The following is a 22,004-nucleotide window of genomic DNA, read 5'->3' on the forward strand; positions in this document are numbered from 1 at the left end:
CGTTTCCATTAGGTTTCAATTTAGTCATTTCTGTCAATTTTGTCACATGTGGCAGTCAATTCGCATATGTGGACTGACACGTGGACACTTTGACAGAGTGACACGTGTATAGTTCAAACGGTGTTAGTGACAAAACTAACGGAAATGACTAAATTGAAACCTAATAGAAACGTAAGGGACCAAATTGATTCTTTTTAAACGTACGGGACCAAATTGAAACATAAAATAAACGTAAGAGACCAAATGTGTAGTTAAACCTATAATCTATTGATTAAAGTTTAGGAGTTCCTATTAAATTGATGTTAGCCGCACATAATTTAATGATTCCCATTTAATGTTACAAATTTTGTAATCCCTCCGGTCACAAGCAAATTTGACTTTTTTGATACATTTAAAAATGAATATATGGTTCATATTATAGACTTTATACATCCACTTTTCAATGTATCAAAAAAATCAAATTTACTTATAAATGTAGCCAGAGAGTACTAAACACTGTTGTTATATAATATTTAAATTAAAGAAATTGAAGTGTAATGCGTGTTTACTACTCCAAAAAGGAGTGTTTTTTTCAAAAACAAATATTAATTGTTAGAATGATGTTTTAGTAGGAAAATTTTGAATTGCAAACCCCTTTCTCAAACTACTTTGAGCATCTATCTTAGGTCCAAAACTCCCATGATATTTACCATTAAAATGGTGAACCTGGCTCTATTTTTGCTGTTCTTTAAACTTTCAGCTAATTGATGTATGACACACACAATTATATAATGACTTTCCATCATAGAATTTCAGTAAATTCCCCTTCCCTACCAAAAGACAAAATGAAACTATCAAACGTAACTTTTCTTTTGAATTGAAACCAAATTAGATTAGAAAAACATTTTTACAAAATTTCCCCAAATGTCAATAAATGATAGGGATTGATAATTGTTAAGTGTGTACAATACATTTTGCAAGAATAAAAAATGGCAGCTGAATTTACATCAGTTACACAATGCTTGTTGCTATACCTCCTCCACTCCCCTTCACTTCCATTTGAATAAGATGTTAGTAATTTCCTACTTATTTTCAGCTATTTCTTTCCCACTTTTCTTAAATGGTTACAAGTATACTCCTATAGTACCACTTTTTATGTACACAATAAACACCCCGAGTGCTCTCTTCAATGCTGGCAGATGCATAGTTCGAGATGTCATTCATAACGATGCCAGATCATCCCCGTCAGGGATCATATCTCGATACTGTGAGACTGTCCACTCATGCAAGAAACATCGGCCTTTAAGAAACATATAATCATAGGCTGTAAAAAACATAAAAAAATATTAGATGACATGCAGACTTACTAAACTTACAATATTGGAAGTTCCAAGAGAGAAAATTACCCCAATGTTCTTAAGCATGACTTCAGCAGCACAAGTATATGATCCCCCCGGAGAACCCAATCAAGGAAACTTATCAAGAGGGTAGATACAACTGATAGCCACCCCTAGGCACTACAAAGCTTCAAGAGTTATGGATGCTTTGGTAAAAACAGACAGCACGAACGGTGCTTCTTCCCCAGGGTGTATAGTGGTAGGAATTATAGTGTACCCCTTTGGCTCAGGTTCCAGAACCATTTCACAGGATATTTCTCTAGAATTAACATAATCTGTCCCACCGACTGATTCATGTAGGTATATGTTATAAGCAGCACGTCGGCCACGCGTTTTGAGTATCCTCATTCCAATGTAGAACATCAGTGAATCATGGCTGGATTGATAATTTCTGAAACCGGCTGTTGTTCTTGAAAATCCCACACCCTATACATATGAAATAATGCAGTTTTAAAAAAGTTCAAGGAGAATGATCTTTTCGATAAATGCATTACTAAATATCAAATACCATTCATACCTGAGTTAAGGTAATGAAAACATGAATAGGAAGTGATGCATCTTGCCCAGTTGCAGTCAGTTTGAACTGTGGATTTTGATGCCATGTATCATAATCCTGACACCCACCAGCACTGTAACCACGCCATTGACCATGAACAGTATGGCGCATCTCTGATGGATAGATGCGACAAATATATATTGATCGAAAATGAATCTGAAAATCTTGCCACGACATCCAGAATATACCATCTTTTGACTGTCCATAATAGTGAAAATAAAAATAGAATCGTCAATTGCTGTGATGTGTCAGCAAATAAAATTTCATAACAGAGGGAGCAATTACCCCCTCATTCATAACGGGATGCTAAAAGTAGAATCATATGACTACCTGTGAAACATGCTTCAGCTTGTGCTTTACCCTATCTGTCCATTCAGGTGATGAGTCAGACCAGGGACCATTCCACTCAACTTCATTGGCCCATGGATTGCGGATCTGCACAAGTTTATGGCCATCCACCTCTCTTACCTAAAATCGTTTGACAGCAATGATCATTGAAAATCATACAGAAAGTCATGGACCAGCTCTCTTTAAGGTTTAAGTTGTTAAGTTAAAGCTTAAGATAGTTTTATATCTAAACATACACCTCACCCAAAAGCCTTTTGGGCTCGATGTGTAAATAATGTTCAAACACACCCTAGTTACAAGTTCAACTTTTTACTTATAAATTCATATAGGCACTGATGTCAAGGACCAAGTCTCCTAAAATTTTAGGCTGTCAGGTGGAAGCTTATAATGGTTTATCGCCAACAAGAATTATAAATGAGAAATTACCTGTAGTATTGAGTATGCATGGCCTTGTACAATACCACTAGAGGAGATGTGCACATCGGAACCTGAAGGGCTTCCTGCTCCTAAGAGAAAACCTTCTTGCTTGAAGCGTAACAACTGAGACCATAATCTACCACTAGCAAGGTCAAGCTGGGCTTCACCACTCCTCATATCAATTTCCTCCCCAGCACCTCCAGTAAGATCCACAAGAGCATCCTGAACAAGTCCACCTTCTAGTGCTTCATAAGAGCCATGCAACTTGGCATATGCCTTCTCCAATAGAGAGACCCAAAGCTCAATACCCTTCTTACTTGTAGCAAATGCTGGTTTACCCGGTAATTCACATGGAATCCAATCATCAACAACAACAGGGACCCACTCACCCTAGATAACACAAACCAGAATATGCAATTAATAAGATGTCAAAGTAATAGAAATTATAGAAAACATCAGATAAATATGCAACTAGAAAGTACATGGGGCCAAAATGTCATGTCATCATTGTAGATCGTGTGTTAGATATCCAGTAAATTTCCGTTTTTCATGTATTAAATAAAAAGCAAGCCAAAACATGCAACACTAAAAAAGCAGAAGAGAAACTTATAATGATGCACTTGATTCAGGATACCACCTAAAGCCCATATAATTCCTCGAATTTTCAGCAAACTCTTTATAAGTTTTTAATGATGTCCTCATACTTTCGAGAATTTTTACATAAGTCTCTGAGTCTGAACACTATAAACTACCAAGTTTAACTAAATTAAATGAACTTTATCGAAATGTGTGTGGACGAAGTTTCTACATGAATGATCAACAACAAGCACTTCCTTGAAATTTTTAAAAAATATAAGGATTTCATTGAATAGCTTTAAATAACAGACCTATTTGTATTTGATAAAACTTTAAGGACCTATAAAGTATAATGCGAGTAAACAAAAAGCTTTTTGTATGATACAAACTTTACAAATCAAAGGCTGAATCGTGGATAGCAAACATTAATATTTAGTAGTGATAAGTATAAACCTTATGGCTGACATTTACTTTCAAAAGTATAATAATATACAGGAGTTATCTAATAAAGCATCAATTTTTAACTGTATTCAATTCTGAAGACTTTAAAACTCAATATAAAGTCTCAATCCCTTGGTTAAATTGATGAAAGCAATTTAAAGATACAGATTTATCGGTGTCTAAAGCTCCAAGTATCATAAAAAATCAGACATTGGAAACTATTATCAGACACGGTGTGAGAAAGAGATCAAGAATAAGAAAGTGATGTGAAATTGTGAATTCGATTTTTTTATATGCTTCTTACCTGAACACAAAAGCGAACAGTGTAGATTCCTTCTTCATTATATCCTTGAGTGATAATCACCTCTGATATGCGTGAAACCTCTGTCAGAACAGCAACAGCACTCAAGAACCAACAGTCACCTAACCGTCCCTATTCAATCAATATACATGACAGCTATTCAGAGAAATTGCAGAACCCAAACCTATCAAAACATACATAAAGAACAAGTATTTGTTGACAAATTATAGCAAGAGATGTGAAAAACATAAAACCTGACAAACATCTGAAGGATTTGGAGGTCCTGAAAATAAGCAAGGACGACAGCCTGGATGGTTTTGTCTGGCAATTTCACCTGGTCTCAACCACTCAGAAACAACCTATATGAAAAACAACAGTAAGATTGTGAGGTGAAATATACAATAAACTAAATTAAAAATAATAAAGAGATATACCTGTAATTTTGCAGGGGGGTCTTCAGGGTCCACAAACAACGAGTGATCATTAGGTGGAAATTCCTGATCAGTAAAACATGACTCTCCTCTAGCAAAGAGAGCTTCTTTGATGGCCAACTCTACTGATAGCATCCGTTGATAAACCTCTTCTTGTGTTTCGATTCTAGGTTTTCTATACTTCCTAGAAAAGGAATCCATTTCCAACACCAAACCATCACGTTCTGACCTTCTTTTCCTCCCACTAGAATACTGTCCATCCCAATCCACATCATCTCTATCATATAAATCAACATCGGCAGGATCACTGTCCCAGCCATCAACCTAGGTGCAAAACAAAACAAGGGTATAAGATTAGACAATCAAAATAAATATAGTAGCCAAATAACATTTCTTATTCCATTTAGGTAATTTAATGTCATGTTTAAATTTCAATTGTCTTCTCATATTAAGATATGTTAAGCGTGTACAATCTAGTCATGTTGATTGTAAGAACACTCTATATGACAGGTATAGCTTATCTTAGACCTCAGAGTTTAATTCGGTTATGTACTGTTAAGTTAGTTACGGCTCAGATAAGAGTTTCAGTTACAAACAGAAATTGTTAGATGCCAAGTCTTGTTGGAAGATGAACACTTTGGTTCATTCAGTTTGAGAGAATCAATTAGATCTTTGAATCTATTCTTTCATACAAATTGTAACTCAGAATTTCAGAATATGAATGAATAGATTCAAAAGGCTCTCTAATAAGTGTTCATCTTCTAATAAGGAGGAGTCTATAGTATCTCTAATAAGTCTTCGCTCATTTATAAATATGCATCTCGCATGTCAGAATGTGAATGAAAAAATAGTAAATTAAAAATGTACTGCAAACTACAGTCAACATGACTAAGATTGTGTTATGATTAGGGAAGGGAAGGATGCAGAATAAGTATACCCTTGAGGGTGAATCAGCCCACTGCCAGTTATCGTCAGGATAATCAAGTGCACTGAGGTCCGCCGAAGCCACGGAGGTATAGAGAGCAGAAACTTCGTCATCCGATAAGCACCTTCCCCAGAGAAAAACATCCATAATGTGCATCTTAGATTCAACCCCTTCACTATCTGACCTACCAAATGCATCAATATCCGTTGGTGGTCTAACTCCAACCCAAACTTCGGTCCCATGATCCCAAATGCTGCTACCCACACACAATGGTAATCCATTCTGGTAGCCATCAAATCCACCATCTAAATAGCATGTTGCTTCCCCTAAATCAGCATCAATTGTCATTGTTACAATATGCCACCTGCAAGATATTAATGCCCACATAAATGTTAGAGTACAACAATAAATTGCCATGCATTGAAACAGAATTATCTAGACAGAACCGAATGGTCCAAAAAATAATATGAAAAGCACAATAATCAAGCAAATAATATGCATATTTTGATTCCAAAATATATCGTGTATTATATCGAGTCTTACATGACTCATTCAACATTTTTTTATCGTAGTTGCAGATTTACAGCACCAAAACTGCAAGTCTTTAAAGGTAAATCTAGTTATCTCTTACAACTAAGCCAAGCTAGAAGAGAGATTGATCTCTTTGCCTTGTGAATTATGAGCTATTCGATAAAACCCTACAAAGACTAAATGCTATTCGATAAAACCAAATTAACAAAATGTTAAACTAAGAAAACTTATGATAATCTAGTTGAAAACTAAACATAAGGTACAAACCTTCCATCTGCAATACTAGTTGCACTAATACTCCACTCCTTTGCAACAGTTGTTTGTCTATCACCTTTAGTAATCAATCTAAGTCCAACTTGTCCAGCCTCTATGCCTTGTTCAGCACCAGCCACAAGAATTTCCCAGCAAACCTTCTTCTGAAACTCGGTACCCAAAAGACAGACGGGACCAGATTCAGGCTGAATCATCAATGCAATGGAGAAGCTGACTTTTTGACTTTGACATAGACTGGAATCAATTGGACCACAATGCCTGCCACTTGCAGTTGGTTCATCATCAAGGAGACATATAGCACCGGTCACTCCTGTCTGCCAAGCATACCAAATATTCTTTAGTATCAGAACACATTAATTAAGCAATCTCCAGAAGAGTTATCCTATGTGGAGCTGTAAAAAGGGCCTTAAGGGGCCGGCCCTTTAAGGGGCGGACCCACTTATTCCTGATTATTAATTTTATTTAAATTTTAAACACAGTTTTTTTAGGGTGCCGATCGTGGACAGTGCTGATTGAAGAAAAAGAGAATAAGTTCACGACACTAGAAAAATTGTTTAAAATTTAAATAAAATTAATAATCAGGAATAAGTGGGTCCGCCCCTTAAAGGGCCGGCCCCTTAAGGCCCTTTTTACAGCTCTAATCCTATGTAATTAAAATAGGATACCACAAGTGCAATATAAAAGAAATAGGGTTATATATGTTTTAGGTGTCTATAAAATGGGCAAAATATGGATTTTTTACAAGAGGCAAATTATGGTTTTGGTCCCTGTAAAATATTTTATTTGGTTTTCAACCCTCCAAAACCTAAAATCATTGATTTGGTCCCTAGTATTCATTTTTGGGTGGGTAAACAATTTATTTTGTAGATCGAAGAAACATCTCCGGGTAGTTACATTCTAATATAGCATCATATACTACGCCATTGGGGGTGTCACAAAGGATGATCATGTGATGCATAACTAGTTAACAGACGTCATGTGACGACAGGGACCAAAAGTAACACTTTGATATTTTTATACAGATGAAACAAGTTATAGGGACCAAAAACATATTTAACCTAAAGAAATAATGTAGACTTGGGTAACAGATAACCCAGTTTTTTATGGTAAGTGGTAACCCATCAATCAATCAAACACTAAACAGATATTTTAAACACCGTATTTAAAAGTTATATAATTATATTACAAAATTCAAAAATCTTATGTCACACATACTTCAAAAAATATGAATTAAAGAGCTACATTTGACCTTCTATTTTTATCAAATGGTATTATTTTACTTAACTAATTTTTTTTTTTCACCACTAGTATCCAGCCCACTGGACCGCCTAATCTGGTTCGGGGGTCAGTTCTGGTATCAAGTGGTTTTCCAGCCCCCTCCCGATCGCAGTTGCGGGGGATCGAACTGTGGTCCACCCTACCAAGTCCAGCGCCAATCACCACTAGACCAACTAACGATTTTACTTAACTATTTTGATAAACTAACATCAGTTTTTAGATATTTAATTTTTTCAGTGTTTTATAAAATAATTATGGTCCCAATCACTGTCATGATTCAGAAGTAATAGCAATTAGCAAAGACAGAAAATGAACCTTGAGCGCACGATGAGTTAATTGTGAGGCACGTATCCTACGTGCAATGCTTGAAACCCTCTCTCGAGCAAAAGAATCATCTAGAACAGAATCACCTCCAACTGCACGCACTGCCGCTGCCATGGCTGCAGCCTCTCTGCCACTAGCATTAGGAATAGACGAGAGCAGTGAAGCTTCTAGCTCCTTCCATTTGCGTTCCTCTTTTTCAAGTAGAGCCTTCCTCCTTTCCTTTCCTCTACCCTCCTCTTCACGCCTCTGCATGAAGATTTCCTCTTCCATCTCCTTTTCTCTTATGTAACTAGAAAATTCATTGCAAGATATTTAGTTAGAAAAAGCTTGTTAAAGGTATAATACTAAAAGCAGATATTAAGAATAGTACCTCTCCTGAATGATTTCAAATTGTCTGCGATCTTCTGGCATCCACTTCTTTATTTTCTTAGCACTTAAGTCAGAAAATCCAATGCTGTCAAGAAAGAGTCTCAAACGAACTTCATCCTACAAGAGAAAATGGACTATTGGTGTCATCCATGAATTAGATCTATATATCATTCATTGCATGCAAAGCATCTACAATTGCCTTTGTACCTGTGCTCGTTCTGCCTTAGATGTCAATCCAAGCAACAAAAGCAAATAACCACCAAACTTGTCCCACATGTAGACCCATTCAGTATCAATAGCCTCTTCTAAAGCCAGAATCCGTGCATGAGCACACATTACTCTTCTGTGATCTACATCACTGGTTGGCTCATGGCGAAACGTCCTTGCAGATCTTAATCTACTAAATAATGAACCTGCAACTAATTCTTCATTTCTCAAACGGTCTCTCAATTTCATGACATCAGCTCTGGGAAGCACAAAATTCCCTGCCCTGTCTAGATTAATGGTGGGGTCTCCAATCAAAAGGGCAGCAGAACTAGCCGACCTCTGTGGTGCCGAGTAAGTTCCAGATATCGCATTTCTGGTCTGCAATCAAACAAACAACACAAATGTTCAGTTAAAGTACAATGAAAAATGGAAAGGTGAAATTTTCTCTCCAACAATAGTATTCAATAAAAGTAATCTGAAAACAGAAAATATTCATAAAAACAAACAAAAAATGTCGGTATCAGGATCGAAGAGCACAATTCGAAATGTTTACAGATTTCTTATATTAATTGCCAGGATATTGCTAGCCTAGTAATATTTTGCTAATTTTTGTTAATGCAAAGGAACTTGGACAAGAAACAGAAGCAGGGACAGATGGGTTGGACAAACTTAATTTCATTAGGAAGCAGAAACAAGTGGGTTGATCCAACTTGTGTGTATTTGTGTGTGTGCGCAAGCGATGGAAGACGCACAAAATAAAAAATTGGTATGCTGTGTCCTGCAATCTCATCAACAGATGTACAAACCTTTGTTGCGGATCTAGCGATTGCTTGAACAACAGTTTCCTTGCTGAGAAAATGTACAGCATCTTCCATCATCTGAACATTAGATAAAGGTTAGAACTTCAATAAGGGTTTACTGAAGAAAGAAGTAAGCACTTAACAGATTATAATGAGCAATTTTCTTCACATAGAGAATAAGAGTAGTTTGAACCAAATCATTTGAATTGGTAGTTTAAAAATTCGATGTTGTCACAATTAATTCTCTAACCTTTAGAGTTAGGCAAGGACGAGAGACAGCAAACCCAAATGAAACAACAAGTGTTACTGCTGATACAGCTGCACCAGCGAAGGGTGGATAAATCTTTAAACTGGCAACAACCCCCCAGCCTTCAGTTGCCAGGGCAATCCCATATAGCATGAGAAAGGCAATGCTGTAAATAGAAATACGAGCAGTGGATAAATAAACTACCAAAGCATTTAACACATAAAATTTAAGAAATAAACATATAAAAAACAATAACAATCAAACTTTGAGCACAAGAGTTAACCTGACATTCTTTCCACAATCTGCATGAGCATCATACACATACACCGGCAAAACTCGGGGAGAATATACCACAATAGGATATGAAAGAAGAACCTGGACCGCACAAAGAATAAAGGAATAACACCTTAGAAGAAAATAAAGATGAATTTTGAAAATAGTCGGAATTCATAAATATGCTTCCTATAGGTTAACAAATTGAATAAAAAAACTCACTGTCAATGCCCTTCCAGCAAGAAGAAAAAGAAATAAAAAATACCCAACCGAAGCTCCAACAAATGGTTTATCTGAAAAGCAGAAAACAATTAATACAGCAACCAATTTCTACTAAGGATACGCATATCAATGCTTATGTAAAAAACTTAGCAAGCACCTTCAAACCATCCAACAAGAAATGCTGCCAAAGCCAACAGAAATGCAAAGAAGCAAACAAAAACCGTCTGTAGCCGGCTCAGATAAAAATTGTTCGACGCCCAGTGGTGAATTGCACCAATTGCTAATACCATTAGGAGAAGAACCAAAAGAAAAGCTACCCCTATCTGTAGTAATTGGAAAGAAGACGTTCAGCAAAAAAGTTGAAGAGACGTGGAGGAAAGACAAGTACACAGGTAAGAGTAATTAAATTCAACACAAGGAAGAGAGTTGCACTTACCGTCCAAGGCCTGATGACAACTATTAAAGCTGAAATAGCACCAAACAGAAGCAAAAGACCAATTATAACAAAAATATATACACCTCGAGAAAGTTTCCAACCATCATCCTTCCTGCAAATAGATATTTGAAAAACATCAGATGCCTATAGAAATGCAAAAAGCAACACAGAAATAGTCCAGTTTTACCAACCACTTAAGCAACCCGCAGCAAAGGGAGAGCATTGCTGGAATGCAGACTAAAGGAAGCAAAGCAGCTAAAAAATCACCCTGTGTTGGAACTTGGTCATCCCTAGAATTGATAACTTCTAAATAAGATACTCCACAAAATGCTACAAGGATAACTGCAGCCAGAAAGAGTTCAATGAAATATAAATATCAGAAGCTAATATAAAAAATATATGTATAGTTGTACACACAAAAAGAAAATAGTGTACCTGCAAATATTCCAATAAGGATAGCAGAAGATAGGGGGAACCGATATGTTGCAAACCATGAAATTATTGGAAGTACGCTAGTAACAACTAAACCAATGGCAGATGCCATAGCCCAGCCAAGAAAAACAGATGATGTGTAAGGGGAGACCAAGCTTTTCTGATCATTCCATCCCTTGTATCTTAAATCATCTAAAGGCTTTGCAGAAACTATAGCTCCCAAAGCCAGTACAGATCCAACAAACACTGACATACAAATAATGAGAACTATACCCTGTAAAAAGAATCAAGAAAAAATTATACTTTGACAAGGAATTGAACTTCAAAAAGACGAGTAACTAGTAGTACATGACACACTTCCTCTCAATTTGTGATCTCCTGAATTACAATCTTCGAGTTTACAAGTCAGATAAACTGAAGGCTATGCTTCATATGAAGCTAGCAGCAATGTAAGTGTTAAATGAATGTCATGCCAAAATTTTAATAATAAATAATAAACTATATAAGCCTCTCAAACATCTAATCATTACCTAAGTACCAGATCAAAGGATCCAAAACTAGAATATGTGACATCTAATATGAACATATACTAATAGCGATGGGAAAGGAACACCCAAAGCAAATTCTTAAGGATTGTTTTCATTTCTTCTCTTTGTGCACAGCTCATGGCTGCTTAAGAGGTCTCCAAAATATTGGGCAGGACCTCAGCACTCTAAAGCTTTTCTTTCCATGTTTGTAATGTCTTCAAAATCGACACACAGAATAAACACATATTAGAAACTGTTTTCGCATTTTTTGTTTTCATTACAGTTATTCTGTTGTAAGTCCTAAATACATGGGTATTTTTTCTTATAGACTAGAGTGACATGACAGAACAGGAAAGCTATCTGAATTACCTAACATTTCATCCTGTAAGCTAAGCATCTCAAAGACCACAAGAATAAGGCAAATGTGCGCCAACGTAACACATGTAAGGCTAAATAATTGCTTGTGGAAATACCCGCTGTGTATTTTCTTTCCACAGGGACAAAAATATTTTACCATAGAAAAAGTTGCAGTCCACTACGGATTTTATGTTTTTTTTTTAGGGGAGATTGTGACATGCTAATTTGTTCAAACATGCAGTTTAACATATCATTCATCATGAAGAAAATACTTCTACTGAATATTTTCAGGGCCTTTTTATTATAGTAGAATTTTTGCTCGTCATGAATACATTCTACTTATTTTCATAAGTCGCACCTAGATTTGAACATTTCAAGAACCTAGTACAATTTCCCTACAATAATATCGGTTGAAAAGACTAACAAAAGTAGTCTTGCGTTTACACTTCACAAAAAATGAAAAATAATATTCCAAGAATGTTTCACGCAAAAGAGAAGAGTCCTTCAAGGAAAAAGACTATCAACATCAAAGATAAAACAGATAAGAGGAAAAATTGATGATTAAAACAGTAAACAACCTAAGAAAAAAGGAAATTCATAGCCTCCAAAGAAAAATACGCAAGTGGCAAGAAAAATATATGTTTATATGTTGTATCTAACAAAGGAAAACAAATGGATCTATTGGAAACATAATACACAAGACAGCATTATAGTAGGTGGGAAAGGCGGTAGCACTGACCTTTGTACGAGGAATGCGATCATTTCCAGCATTCTCGGTACAATTTATACGAGGAACCCAAAATTGGTAACCATTACAAATCCAAATAGGAATGGCAAAAGAAAGGCATGCCACCATTAGTGGCACAGTCAAGGACAATCCAAGGAGAACAGATGATTTGCTGCACAATTTATACAGAATAATTAATAAAACAAAACAGAGGCATAAGCATAATTATGTGTTATAAAGATAGCAACTTTAGTTGCCTAAAAAGATTTGCAACTTTAGATAGCAACTTCAGTAGACAAGGACAATCCAAGGAGAACAGATGATTTGCTGCACAATTTAAACTTTAGTTGCCTAAAGATAATAAAGATTCAACAAAGTTTTATGTTGGCTACTGATTGTATAATAAATCCTCTTTTTTTATCCTAGAAATCCAATAAGTACACTATATAGACAACAACAAAGCACAAATCAGCTAAGTTATAATAAGACTTGAGAACAGTGGAGACATAAAAAACGTTTGGATAACATGAACAATTCGGACTATATAGTAAAAGTGAGGTCAAAACTAAAACGTATGAATGACTTTCAGGTATAGAAGGGCATACCTCAAAAATGAGAGCAACAGTCCAACACAAGTGCTGAGCAGCCAAGCAATGACACCATACTGAAGACAGCAAATTATGACAAGATAGTCAAAGATAATATACTACTAACAATTAATTTAAACTTCAAACAAATACTTAATCTAGAAACAACCAGGATAAAGAAAATAATCTAGAAACATGAAAATAAAAATGAGAATTAAATGAAATGCCTCAATGTAGTTTATTTCACAATAATTGCGATCAAAAACACTCCTATGACTGTGACAATCAGCACCTATAACAAACCATCAAATAAGGTTGCCAAAAGCATGATTTTAGATAGAAGTATTGGCAAAAACCTAAGTGTCACATTGGCTAGAGATATGGTCTAGAGCTTACAAAGCCAAGTGTTGGAAAAAACTCAAGCCTCAAATCACAGTTGAAGCAATCTTGTGAGTAACATGAATCTTGTGTTGAGGCAACCCAAATGCCGCAATTAGGCGGCTAGGGGTGGACCACAATGAAGGCGGAATTTCCAACAAAAATAATAAATTAATGTTTAAATTCACCCATTATATTCAATTCAAAAATAGCCAACTATGTACCTTCCTTGGTTTTGATGTCATGGCCATTTCTTCCACCGCAAGTGATCGGAGGAAAGCCATAATAGAACATATCACGGGAGACAACAATAGCACCGCTAAGCCAAACTCAAACTACAAGCAATGAATATTCAGAAAACATCAAGATGAGCGCATGTAACATTCACAATAAGGTTCAAAGTTTCAAACAACTACCATCCCAACAGAAAACAAACAAAATAGAGAAATAGCACTCACCTGCTGATGCGTTGCATTAACGATTTTGATTGTTTTTGGACGAAATATACCAACAGTGATGGTTTCAAGTATGAAAATAAAGCTAAACAGAACCCACGCTCGTTCTGGAGTACCCGTAATGTGATGCAATATAAGCCTGCACAACTGAAGCCATTTTTCAAGCCCGTGTAGCCTCAGTTCTTCAGATAATGAAATCTGATTAGGCACAGCATTGTCAACACTGGTATTATCAGTATTTTCAGGATGATCTCTGTCTGCATCCAGGCTACCTCTTTGTAATAATGCCAGGATAGTTGGATCTAGCTCTAAACTTTTCTCTTTTAACATCATAGCAAAATTTGGATCCAAGCCTTTATCCTGTAATAAACTACTCAGTTCACGATCACCTTGCCTTGTCCTTCTTTTCAGCATAGTAGCAATCCTAGGATCATTCAACCTTTCTTGGAATGCAAGAGCCAAATTCAAATCCAATGGTTGTTGATTTGCAGAGTTAGATGCACTAGAGTCATTCCCTTGACTATCAAGACCACTACTAGAACAAACAACCAAGGAATTATTGTGATCCAAATTTCTATCATCAGATGATATTCCAACTTCAGGCTCATGAGCAGCTGAGCGACAGGAGCTGCTGTGTAAGTGTAAAGCTATACTTGACCTTCCACTATCTATGCTTTTGTCACTATTGATTCCGTCTGGCAAACTAGCAGTTTGAGAAGTGACATTATTCCAATTGCTCCCATCACCTGCAGCCAGGCCTCTGCTAGCTTCAATGACATTTCCAAGATTACCAGCTTCAACACTACTACTCCGTTTCATACTTGAGCCACAGCCTTCAGAAAAGCTAGATGAACTGTTATGCTCCTTTCTACGAAATCCTTCTCTCAGGCGAACTACAGTGCTTTGTAAGGCATCTCTCCTTGCAGCTAATGGATTTGTAACTGATAAATGGCGAGAAACAGCAGCTCCTAAAAGTACAGAAGCCATAACAGCATAACTGATACAGTGCCCCAAATACCTGAGAGAGGAAAGCATAGCTAAATCAACAAACCAGTAATATATGCAACATGGGTAAAAAGGCCACATGTTTTGGATTAAGGAACTGACCAGTATTGCACTCCAAAACAAATAAGAAACACCCGAGATGTTCCAGCAATGAACAATACAGCAACACGACTATTAAGAAGTTGAAAACCATACAGGCAAGCTCCCATATTCCAGTCTATAGGACATGAAAAACAGATAAAATGTGCATAAGAATTTTCCCTGTTGAGATAGTAAAAAAATGAATATAACCAATATCAAGAAGGGCTAATTAAATCACCAAGAATAATAACAGCAACAGATGTGATTGCTCCCAGCCAATTTTCTTCCTTTGCCGTTAGGCCATACAAGATGGAGTATACTAACAGAACAGATAACGAACCAATATAGAGAAGAACAAGATGGGAAGCCCTGTCAAGAAAAAGAAAAACAATAACTTAAAAAGAAAGCTTAATGAAAGTACGCACTATATTTGCTTAAATATTTAAGAAGCAATATTAGATATTCAACATTCACCCATTGTAAGAAAAATGGGAACAAATTATTCAAAACAAGGTAATAGGTCCATTAATAAACTAATTGGAAGGAGGGGGTAAAATTAAGAGCAAATTAAATGTGTTCCCAACTAATAGACTGAATGCTATTTTAACACCTTACAATTATTTGTTCCACTATGATAGTCCAAACCAAACTGAGAACAAGAACTTGAACAAACCTTCTAGATTGCCGAGGATATAATTCATTTGGGTCTGGTGGTTCAGGTAAACATGCCACAGGACCCACCTCAACACCCTCAGAATAAGCAAATTTGTAAGCCCTTCGTACATATTCATCTACATCCAAGCCATTTCCTACATGAGTAAGAGTAACAAGAAAAAAAATTAGATGGAAGAAAAAAACACAAACAGAACCGAGCAGTAAGTAAAACAGGAAATCATCTACATCATAAGGAACGTTAAATGCAACATCTGGTTTTCAATTTAGTACCTATATACAAGTACAATCATTTCTAATTTGGTCCTTTCCCTTTACTATAATAATAATAATAATAATAATAATAATAATAATAATAATAATAATAATAATAATAATAATAATAATAATAATAATAATCTAAATTGGAATTATAACACAATGAAGTGTCAGGAAAATACTAAAATTTAAAGCAATGTATTTGGTACCAATATGTGACCGTCATTTTGAATTTAATCCCAATAATTTAGGATCCCCATAAACTGCGTATCAACCTCACATTTACTATGACGGCAACAAATGGTGACGATGTCATTGAAAATGATTGAATTTTCAGGGAGTGGTTGAAAACTTGTTTGTGTAGGAACGAACCAAATCAAAGATAAGTAACGTGTATAACTACCAACGATATGTTTTAACACTAATAATAATATGGATAGCAATTTATATGCAAAAAAAGTGATTTAAAAGCATACCATTAAAAACCATTCTGCAAATAAATAGCATGTTGATTGCTAAAGCAATTGCTGAAACTCCAAAAAAGAAACCAGAAGGAGAATATCGGTCAGATGCTCGTGATCCAGTTGTAACATATACTGCGCAAAGCTCATATGCACAGAGTAGAGAAACAGCCAGAAGAAGCAGGATTGCAACAGCCCCTGTCAAAGAAATATGTAGATATTAGCTATAAATATAAAAACTGCTCCTTGGACGTGTCACTGACCTTCGATAATTTAACGCAAAACCTTACTAATGGTTTTGCAGTTGAAAAAAGGACGCCGGAAGCCTTTCAAATCATTAAACAAGGTGTGTGGGTCATGAAAAAGATATTTTCCTCTTAGCCATTGATTTAGATCTAATGGCTAATAATTTATTCTTTTAATTCTCACTTAAAAACTCATTCTCACTATAGCTAACATATATGCAACAACGAGCACAAAGTTTCCCATCAATAATAGCTTTGCCTAAGGACCTAAGCCAATAAGAACCCTGTACCTGGTTCTACTATAGTTATTAGTTAACATAATTTCCATATTTTATTAACTATTACTGTGTCTCCTTATTTATTTCCTAATCAGCGCTGCTCTTCTAATCAAATTCTCTCAAGGGAACATTCTTTAATCACATCTATATTACTTGATCCCAAAACAGCATTACAGGCACTGGCATGGCTGAAGAGGTGCATAATGACTCACATTCTGATCCAATAACCCTCCAACCCTAAACCTACCAAATGAGTTTGACCTTCCCGTTTCTCAAAGCAAATGTATTCATTTGGTCAGAGATACTTTCCTCCTATGCTGTTGTAGAGTCAATTGTTATCCCAACTTTTTGGCAACTTCACCACCGCTCAAGGAGCATATGGCAACGTTTATGACCAAATTTTTTCTAAAAGTTCATTCTAGTGGCTCCCTATTTCTAACTAGATCAAGAAAATTTTGTCAACATACAATCATATGCAGCTACAGTCACACGCTTTCTGTTCACTATTGAAAAACATAACCATCATGTCTAAGTCTGCAACATATTGCACAAAGGGTGGAAAATCATCAAAGAAAACAACCCACAATAGTGATGACATAAAGAATTTCTATCTAAGCTTCGTTATTATGAAATGTTGGTTTCACATCAAATAGAGTAGCTTAAAGTTGTGAACAAGACACAAAGCTATGTTAAATAACAAATAGGCTAGCAGATACATACTTGAGCTTTGCCACTGGGTTCTCCACCACAGCATAATCGAATAAAATGCCAACAAGAGAGCAGTTCCAGCCATAATTACAGCCAGACCAATCAGGTCTCGGTCCAATATTACAACCAACCAGGATCCCCAAATGATAAGCACAATAATCGGAGAAACTACAACAGACCATGCTGAAAGATTCAGGAAACCACAGAGCAAATGGAGTTGAGGACCTTGCAAGATATTTGGCCACTTCCGAGCAAAGATCCAGCTGGACATAAACACAGATAAAAACATATATATGTAAGAAAGCCCAAATCAACACAAAATTCAGGGTACTTCAATTGCATTATTAAAGCAGCACACAACAACTAGGATTCCTTCCTAAATCACTATATTTTACAAGACAGAGTCGTGGTTTAGCAAAAGTAAGAGCCATTTGTTTATGACTAACGACATTTGTTATGTTCGAAATTGAATAATTGAGATGCTATAAAGGAGTGTATAAAAAATATTTTGAAAATAATCATATTTGACCACAATCAAAAAGGAAGCTTTATTAGCCAACTTTTGGGAACAAGTAGGTTCCTGTCAAAGAAGGTCGAATCCTGGATATCTAATAGGTGCGAGTTATGAATAGGAAATTTTAAAATCTGTATTATTTTTAGGTTAACAACTCGATTTCCTATTGTAATTATAAAATGAATCAATAATTATCAATGAAAGCTATGAATTGCCAAATAACCCAACAAACTACAGAAAATGGGAAATTAATTATATCATTAATCAGCTTTCTTTAACAGTCTTCTGAATTGATGTATTTTGTTTCTTTCACTTCCCAGTGCTATTGCAGCTTTAGGAGGATTCCCGATCCTTCTGAATGCTTAAAGGTTAGACTATTGAGGGTTGTAGCATCAATCCCATCAGCGATACACCGATACCTCTATTTTCAACACTACCGGTATCCACTGTGCATCTTCATGTGAAATCCCACAAAATTATATGGAAATGAGAAGACATCAAAGCACTCAGGATTAAGAAGTGTCAAGCAAGCTCATAAAGAGTCTTAAATCTAAACAGATATACTTCACCAAATATCAAGAAAAAAAAATCAGAAAATACCCTTTCAATTTGCACTTGTTTCCTAAATTTCCTAAATAATAATATATCCAAATGGGCACTAATTATGTGGACTCATTGAAGGAACATAGCAGAAAATGCAAGCAAAATAGAACTATTTCAGAAGAAATATTACTATAAATAGCAACAATATCTCAAAATTAAAAAGCATTTGCAGCATATTATGACAATTGAAGCTTAAACTAAGCAATAAATCAAAATTATGAACTGAGTGAGAATTGAATACACAAAAGCAAAGAATTACCTATAAATTCTCCAGGGTCTCCAATTAACAGCCCAAAGTATGGAGAAAGAAGAAAAACCCAAAACGGAGAAGAGGGTTCCACAAATCGCACAAGAGAGTATAATCTCACTACGGTCACCCCCTTCTTCCATTTCTAACCCCTCTTCTAGCAGAAACAACGCATGCACCAAATTACAGCACAGAAACAGTTCCGATTATGCATGTGAAGGATGAAGGAAGTGGAATGTAGGAAGAGGAAGTAATGGAAGTTGAAGAAGCTACTTGATTGTAGTTGAAAAGTGAAATGGTGAAAGCATGGTGGTGAATTTAGTAGAAATAGGGGTAAACTAGGGTTTGAAGCTATGAACTAGGGTTTGAGATTTTGAGAGTGAAATTGAAATTGAAAATTGAGAGAGAATGAGAAAATCTTTTTGATAATAATTAGTTACTATTAAGAATTAAGAAGATTAAAATTAAAACCCTATTTGTTTGTTTGTTTGTTTGTTGTGTCTCCTTCCACACTGAGTTCATCTATTATCAGCTACTATATCAAGTGTTGTTGCATTTAAAAAAAAAATGAAAATGAAAATTTTATCTTTTTTATCTTTCTCTCTCTTCTGTTTCTGTGTGTGTGTGTTTGGTGGAGTGGAGAGAGAGATATATTTATTTATTTAAAAAAAATGAAAATGGTTTATTTATATGGATATTATATTTATTTATACGGATAAATGTGTTATACAAAACGGAAAAAATTGTTTTTTGTATGTAGAGGGCCAAAGGCCCAAAAGAAACTACAACAAAAAAAGAAAAAAAAATTAGATAGGGAATAGCAGCCCATGAATCCATGTTCTCATAAAACATAAATATGGAGTAAACTGTCAAATACCCCCTGAAATTTTAAAATTCGTCAAATACCCCAAATTTGGAAATAGGCAAATACCCTCCTGAAATTTTAAAAAGTCAATCAAATTGTCCGCTGGCACTACCAGTTAGAGTCCACGTTAGGGGGCAATTTGATTGACTTTTTAAAATTTCAGGTGGTATTTGACGAATTTTAAAATTTCAGGGGTATTTAACAGTTTACTCCATAAATATGATATGATAATCAGCATTTCAGCACCATGCAAATTGTGCTAATACTATGTTTGAATTAGATTTTCACGAAAAGATTGGTGGATATATTCATCCAATTTACTACAACTCTTCTCTCTCCTAATTTTCTCCTATCTCTCCTTATTTTCTTTCTTAGTGGGTAAAAATGTAAGACGCATCCGAAATCTAATATGAATTGATTAGATTATCATGATTAATTGATATTATAAAAGTTTGGACACTATTAAATTAAATTCATTATTTACAAATAAGGGCACGATGCACATGATTTGGTTCACCAAGAGTGCAAAAGATTTAGAACAACTTCAACACCTTATCATCTTCAAACATCCTCAACATTCTAATCAGTATTTCTTCTGTTTCTTTCAATTGACTAATTAAGTTGTTTGCTTGAGACTGTTTATATACTGTTAATCTATTTTAGGCAAGATCAATTATTTTTCCAACATAAAGACCTTCAACAAATCAAACAACCGAAAATAGACTTTTTTGTGAGAGAAAAGTTAACGACAAAGATTTCCCATATGTTTTTTAACTATAGTGCATCGTGGTTACATTTTCATAACCTAATCTCTTAAAAGTTGAACAAAGATTTGACTCTTGATTTGTTTTTTCACCTTTTCATGTGCATTACAATTTAGATCCTGTTCAAATTAACTATGCACATTTCAATCAATCCACATTAGAAATGTGATAAAAGACAATATATTGAAGGTGTAGGTTCAATATCTTGTTAGTCTAGGACCAGATAATTGACATAGCTCATTTGTACATCACAGTCATTCACAGTACACACACATCACATTCATTCACAGTTACTCACTTTATTACAACTTTTTCAAATGATTTTTTTTTTTTTTGAAACATCAAATGATATTTTTTAGAACTTTATAAATTACTTTTTTTAACAAAAAAGTTCCTTTAAGTCATTTATTTTTATAGCAAAAAAAAATCATTTGGATTGAGTCTCATGAACTCATCCGGGTTAAGGTAAATCTCAAGATATTTAAAGAACGCTGACAAAGATACCTACAATTAAGATATCTTAATATAGACAGCATAAATTGAAATTACATTCATTCAAGTTAAGTCGCCTCTTTAGCAACTTAACCGGCCTCATTTGGCCAAAGTTCCTTTAGTTCTAAGATGACATTTTCATTTATGGTATGTTTGCTTTAGCGGTGTGTTTACCAAGTTCACGGTAGAAAACCATGTTGCCGCTGAAGCTATGTTTTGGAGCTTCTACAAATTGCGGTGAGAGGGTCATTTGACGCACATTTGACACCACGAAAACTATGTTTTGGAGGTTCTCCAAATTGCGGTGAGGGGTACATTTGACACCACAGAAACTATGTTTTGGAGAGTCATTGGACGCACATTTGACACCTGATTTATATTATAATTAAAACGGTCATTAATCAAACTTTAGTTGTTATCAATTTCTAAATCATCATAATCTATTTTCTCTTAAAAACCTAAATAAATGTCTATTTATCCTTCAAAGTTCAAACTCAATCCCACTTAACTAGAAGATATCACCCTTTGGGTTTAAACTTTGAATAATCATCTTATCTTATTTAAATAGTACTAAAATCTGGCTCATAATCTGATTTTATTTATATTTTGTATATATGAAAATGAATCCAAACAAAAACATATTTGGTCCTACGACTTTTTTGGCACCGCATGATTAACAAGTTGGTGAAAGAGATTGAAAATATGTGATGGTGGTGGAACCATGTCACTTTTCAAAAAGAAAATGCAAAAAACAAAAGCTATGTCAGCCATTCACATGCATTGCATAACCCTTTTCAGTCCTTTTTTATAAGTCATTTTTCCTCTCATATTTTATCCATTGGTCACACTAACTTTTCACTTTTTTAATTAACAGATTCTCAAAACATGGCCATAACATTATATAGTATTATAACCACTATTATTATATTATATCATCACTTAAAAATTAAAATTATAAAACAAGATTAGTAACATATTCTAGGAGTATGTTCTAGTTAATATAGTACTAATAATCAC

At 35.0% G+C, this 22,004-nt stretch overlaps 1 protein-coding gene across 1 annotated transcript; it reads right to left on the bottom strand.

Moving 5' to 3' along the window:
- Nucleotides 1-867: 867 nt before the first annotated feature.
- Nucleotides 868-19,545, bottom strand: LOC123917813 (calpain-type cysteine protease DEK1). The gene is made up of 31 exons (XM_045969660.1): nt 18,879-19,545; nt 17,515-17,765; nt 16,287-16,469; nt 15,554-15,689; nt 15,119-15,249; nt 14,902-15,016; nt 13,798-14,812; nt 13,564-13,674; nt 12,980-13,038; nt 12,387-12,546; nt 10,767-11,037; nt 10,523-10,673; nt 10,332-10,443; nt 10,053-10,218; nt 9,896-9,966; nt 9,684-9,775; nt 9,404-9,566; nt 9,160-9,231; nt 8,354-8,731; nt 8,148-8,263; nt 7,769-8,066; nt 6,170-6,489; nt 5,384-5,735; nt 4,450-4,770; nt 4,270-4,374; nt 4,019-4,147; nt 2,707-3,087; nt 2,263-2,400; nt 1,894-2,130; nt 1,386-1,802; nt 868-1,303 (listed from the first exon to the last, which is right to left on the bottom strand). The coding sequence occupies exons 1-30, from the start codon at nt 19,007-19,009 to the stop codon at nt 1,497-1,499; spliced, it is 6,471 nt and encodes a 2,156-aa protein (XP_045825616.1). The 5' UTR covers nt 19,010-19,545; the 3' UTR covers nt 868-1,303; nt 1,386-1,496.
- Nucleotides 19,546-22,004: the final 2,459 nt, after the last annotated feature.

Source organism: Trifolium pratense, linkage group LG3, assembly GCF_020283565.1.
Source record: "Trifolium pratense cultivar HEN17-A07 linkage group LG3, ARS_RC_1.1, whole genome shotgun sequence".
Classification (NCBI taxonomy): domain Eukaryota; kingdom Viridiplantae; phylum Streptophyta; class Magnoliopsida; order Fabales; family Fabaceae; genus Trifolium; species Trifolium pratense.

What these genes read in the sequence shown, in the direction of transcription:
- LOC123917813 (XM_045969660.1), bottom strand. Translation starts at nt 19,009, where the DNA reads ATGGAAGAAGGGGGTGACCGTAGTGAGATTATACTCTCTTGTGCGATT. An exon ending in ACTAGTATTGCAGATGGAAG is followed by an intron (nt 5,736 to 6,169) that starts GTTTGTACCTTA and finishes AATATCTTGCAG; the next exon opens with GTGGCATATTGTAACAATGA. An exon ending in TTTTCATTACCTTAACTCAG is followed by an intron (nt 1,803 to 1,893) that starts GTATGAATGGTA and finishes TCATATGTATAG; the next exon opens with GGTGTGGGATTTTCAAGAAC.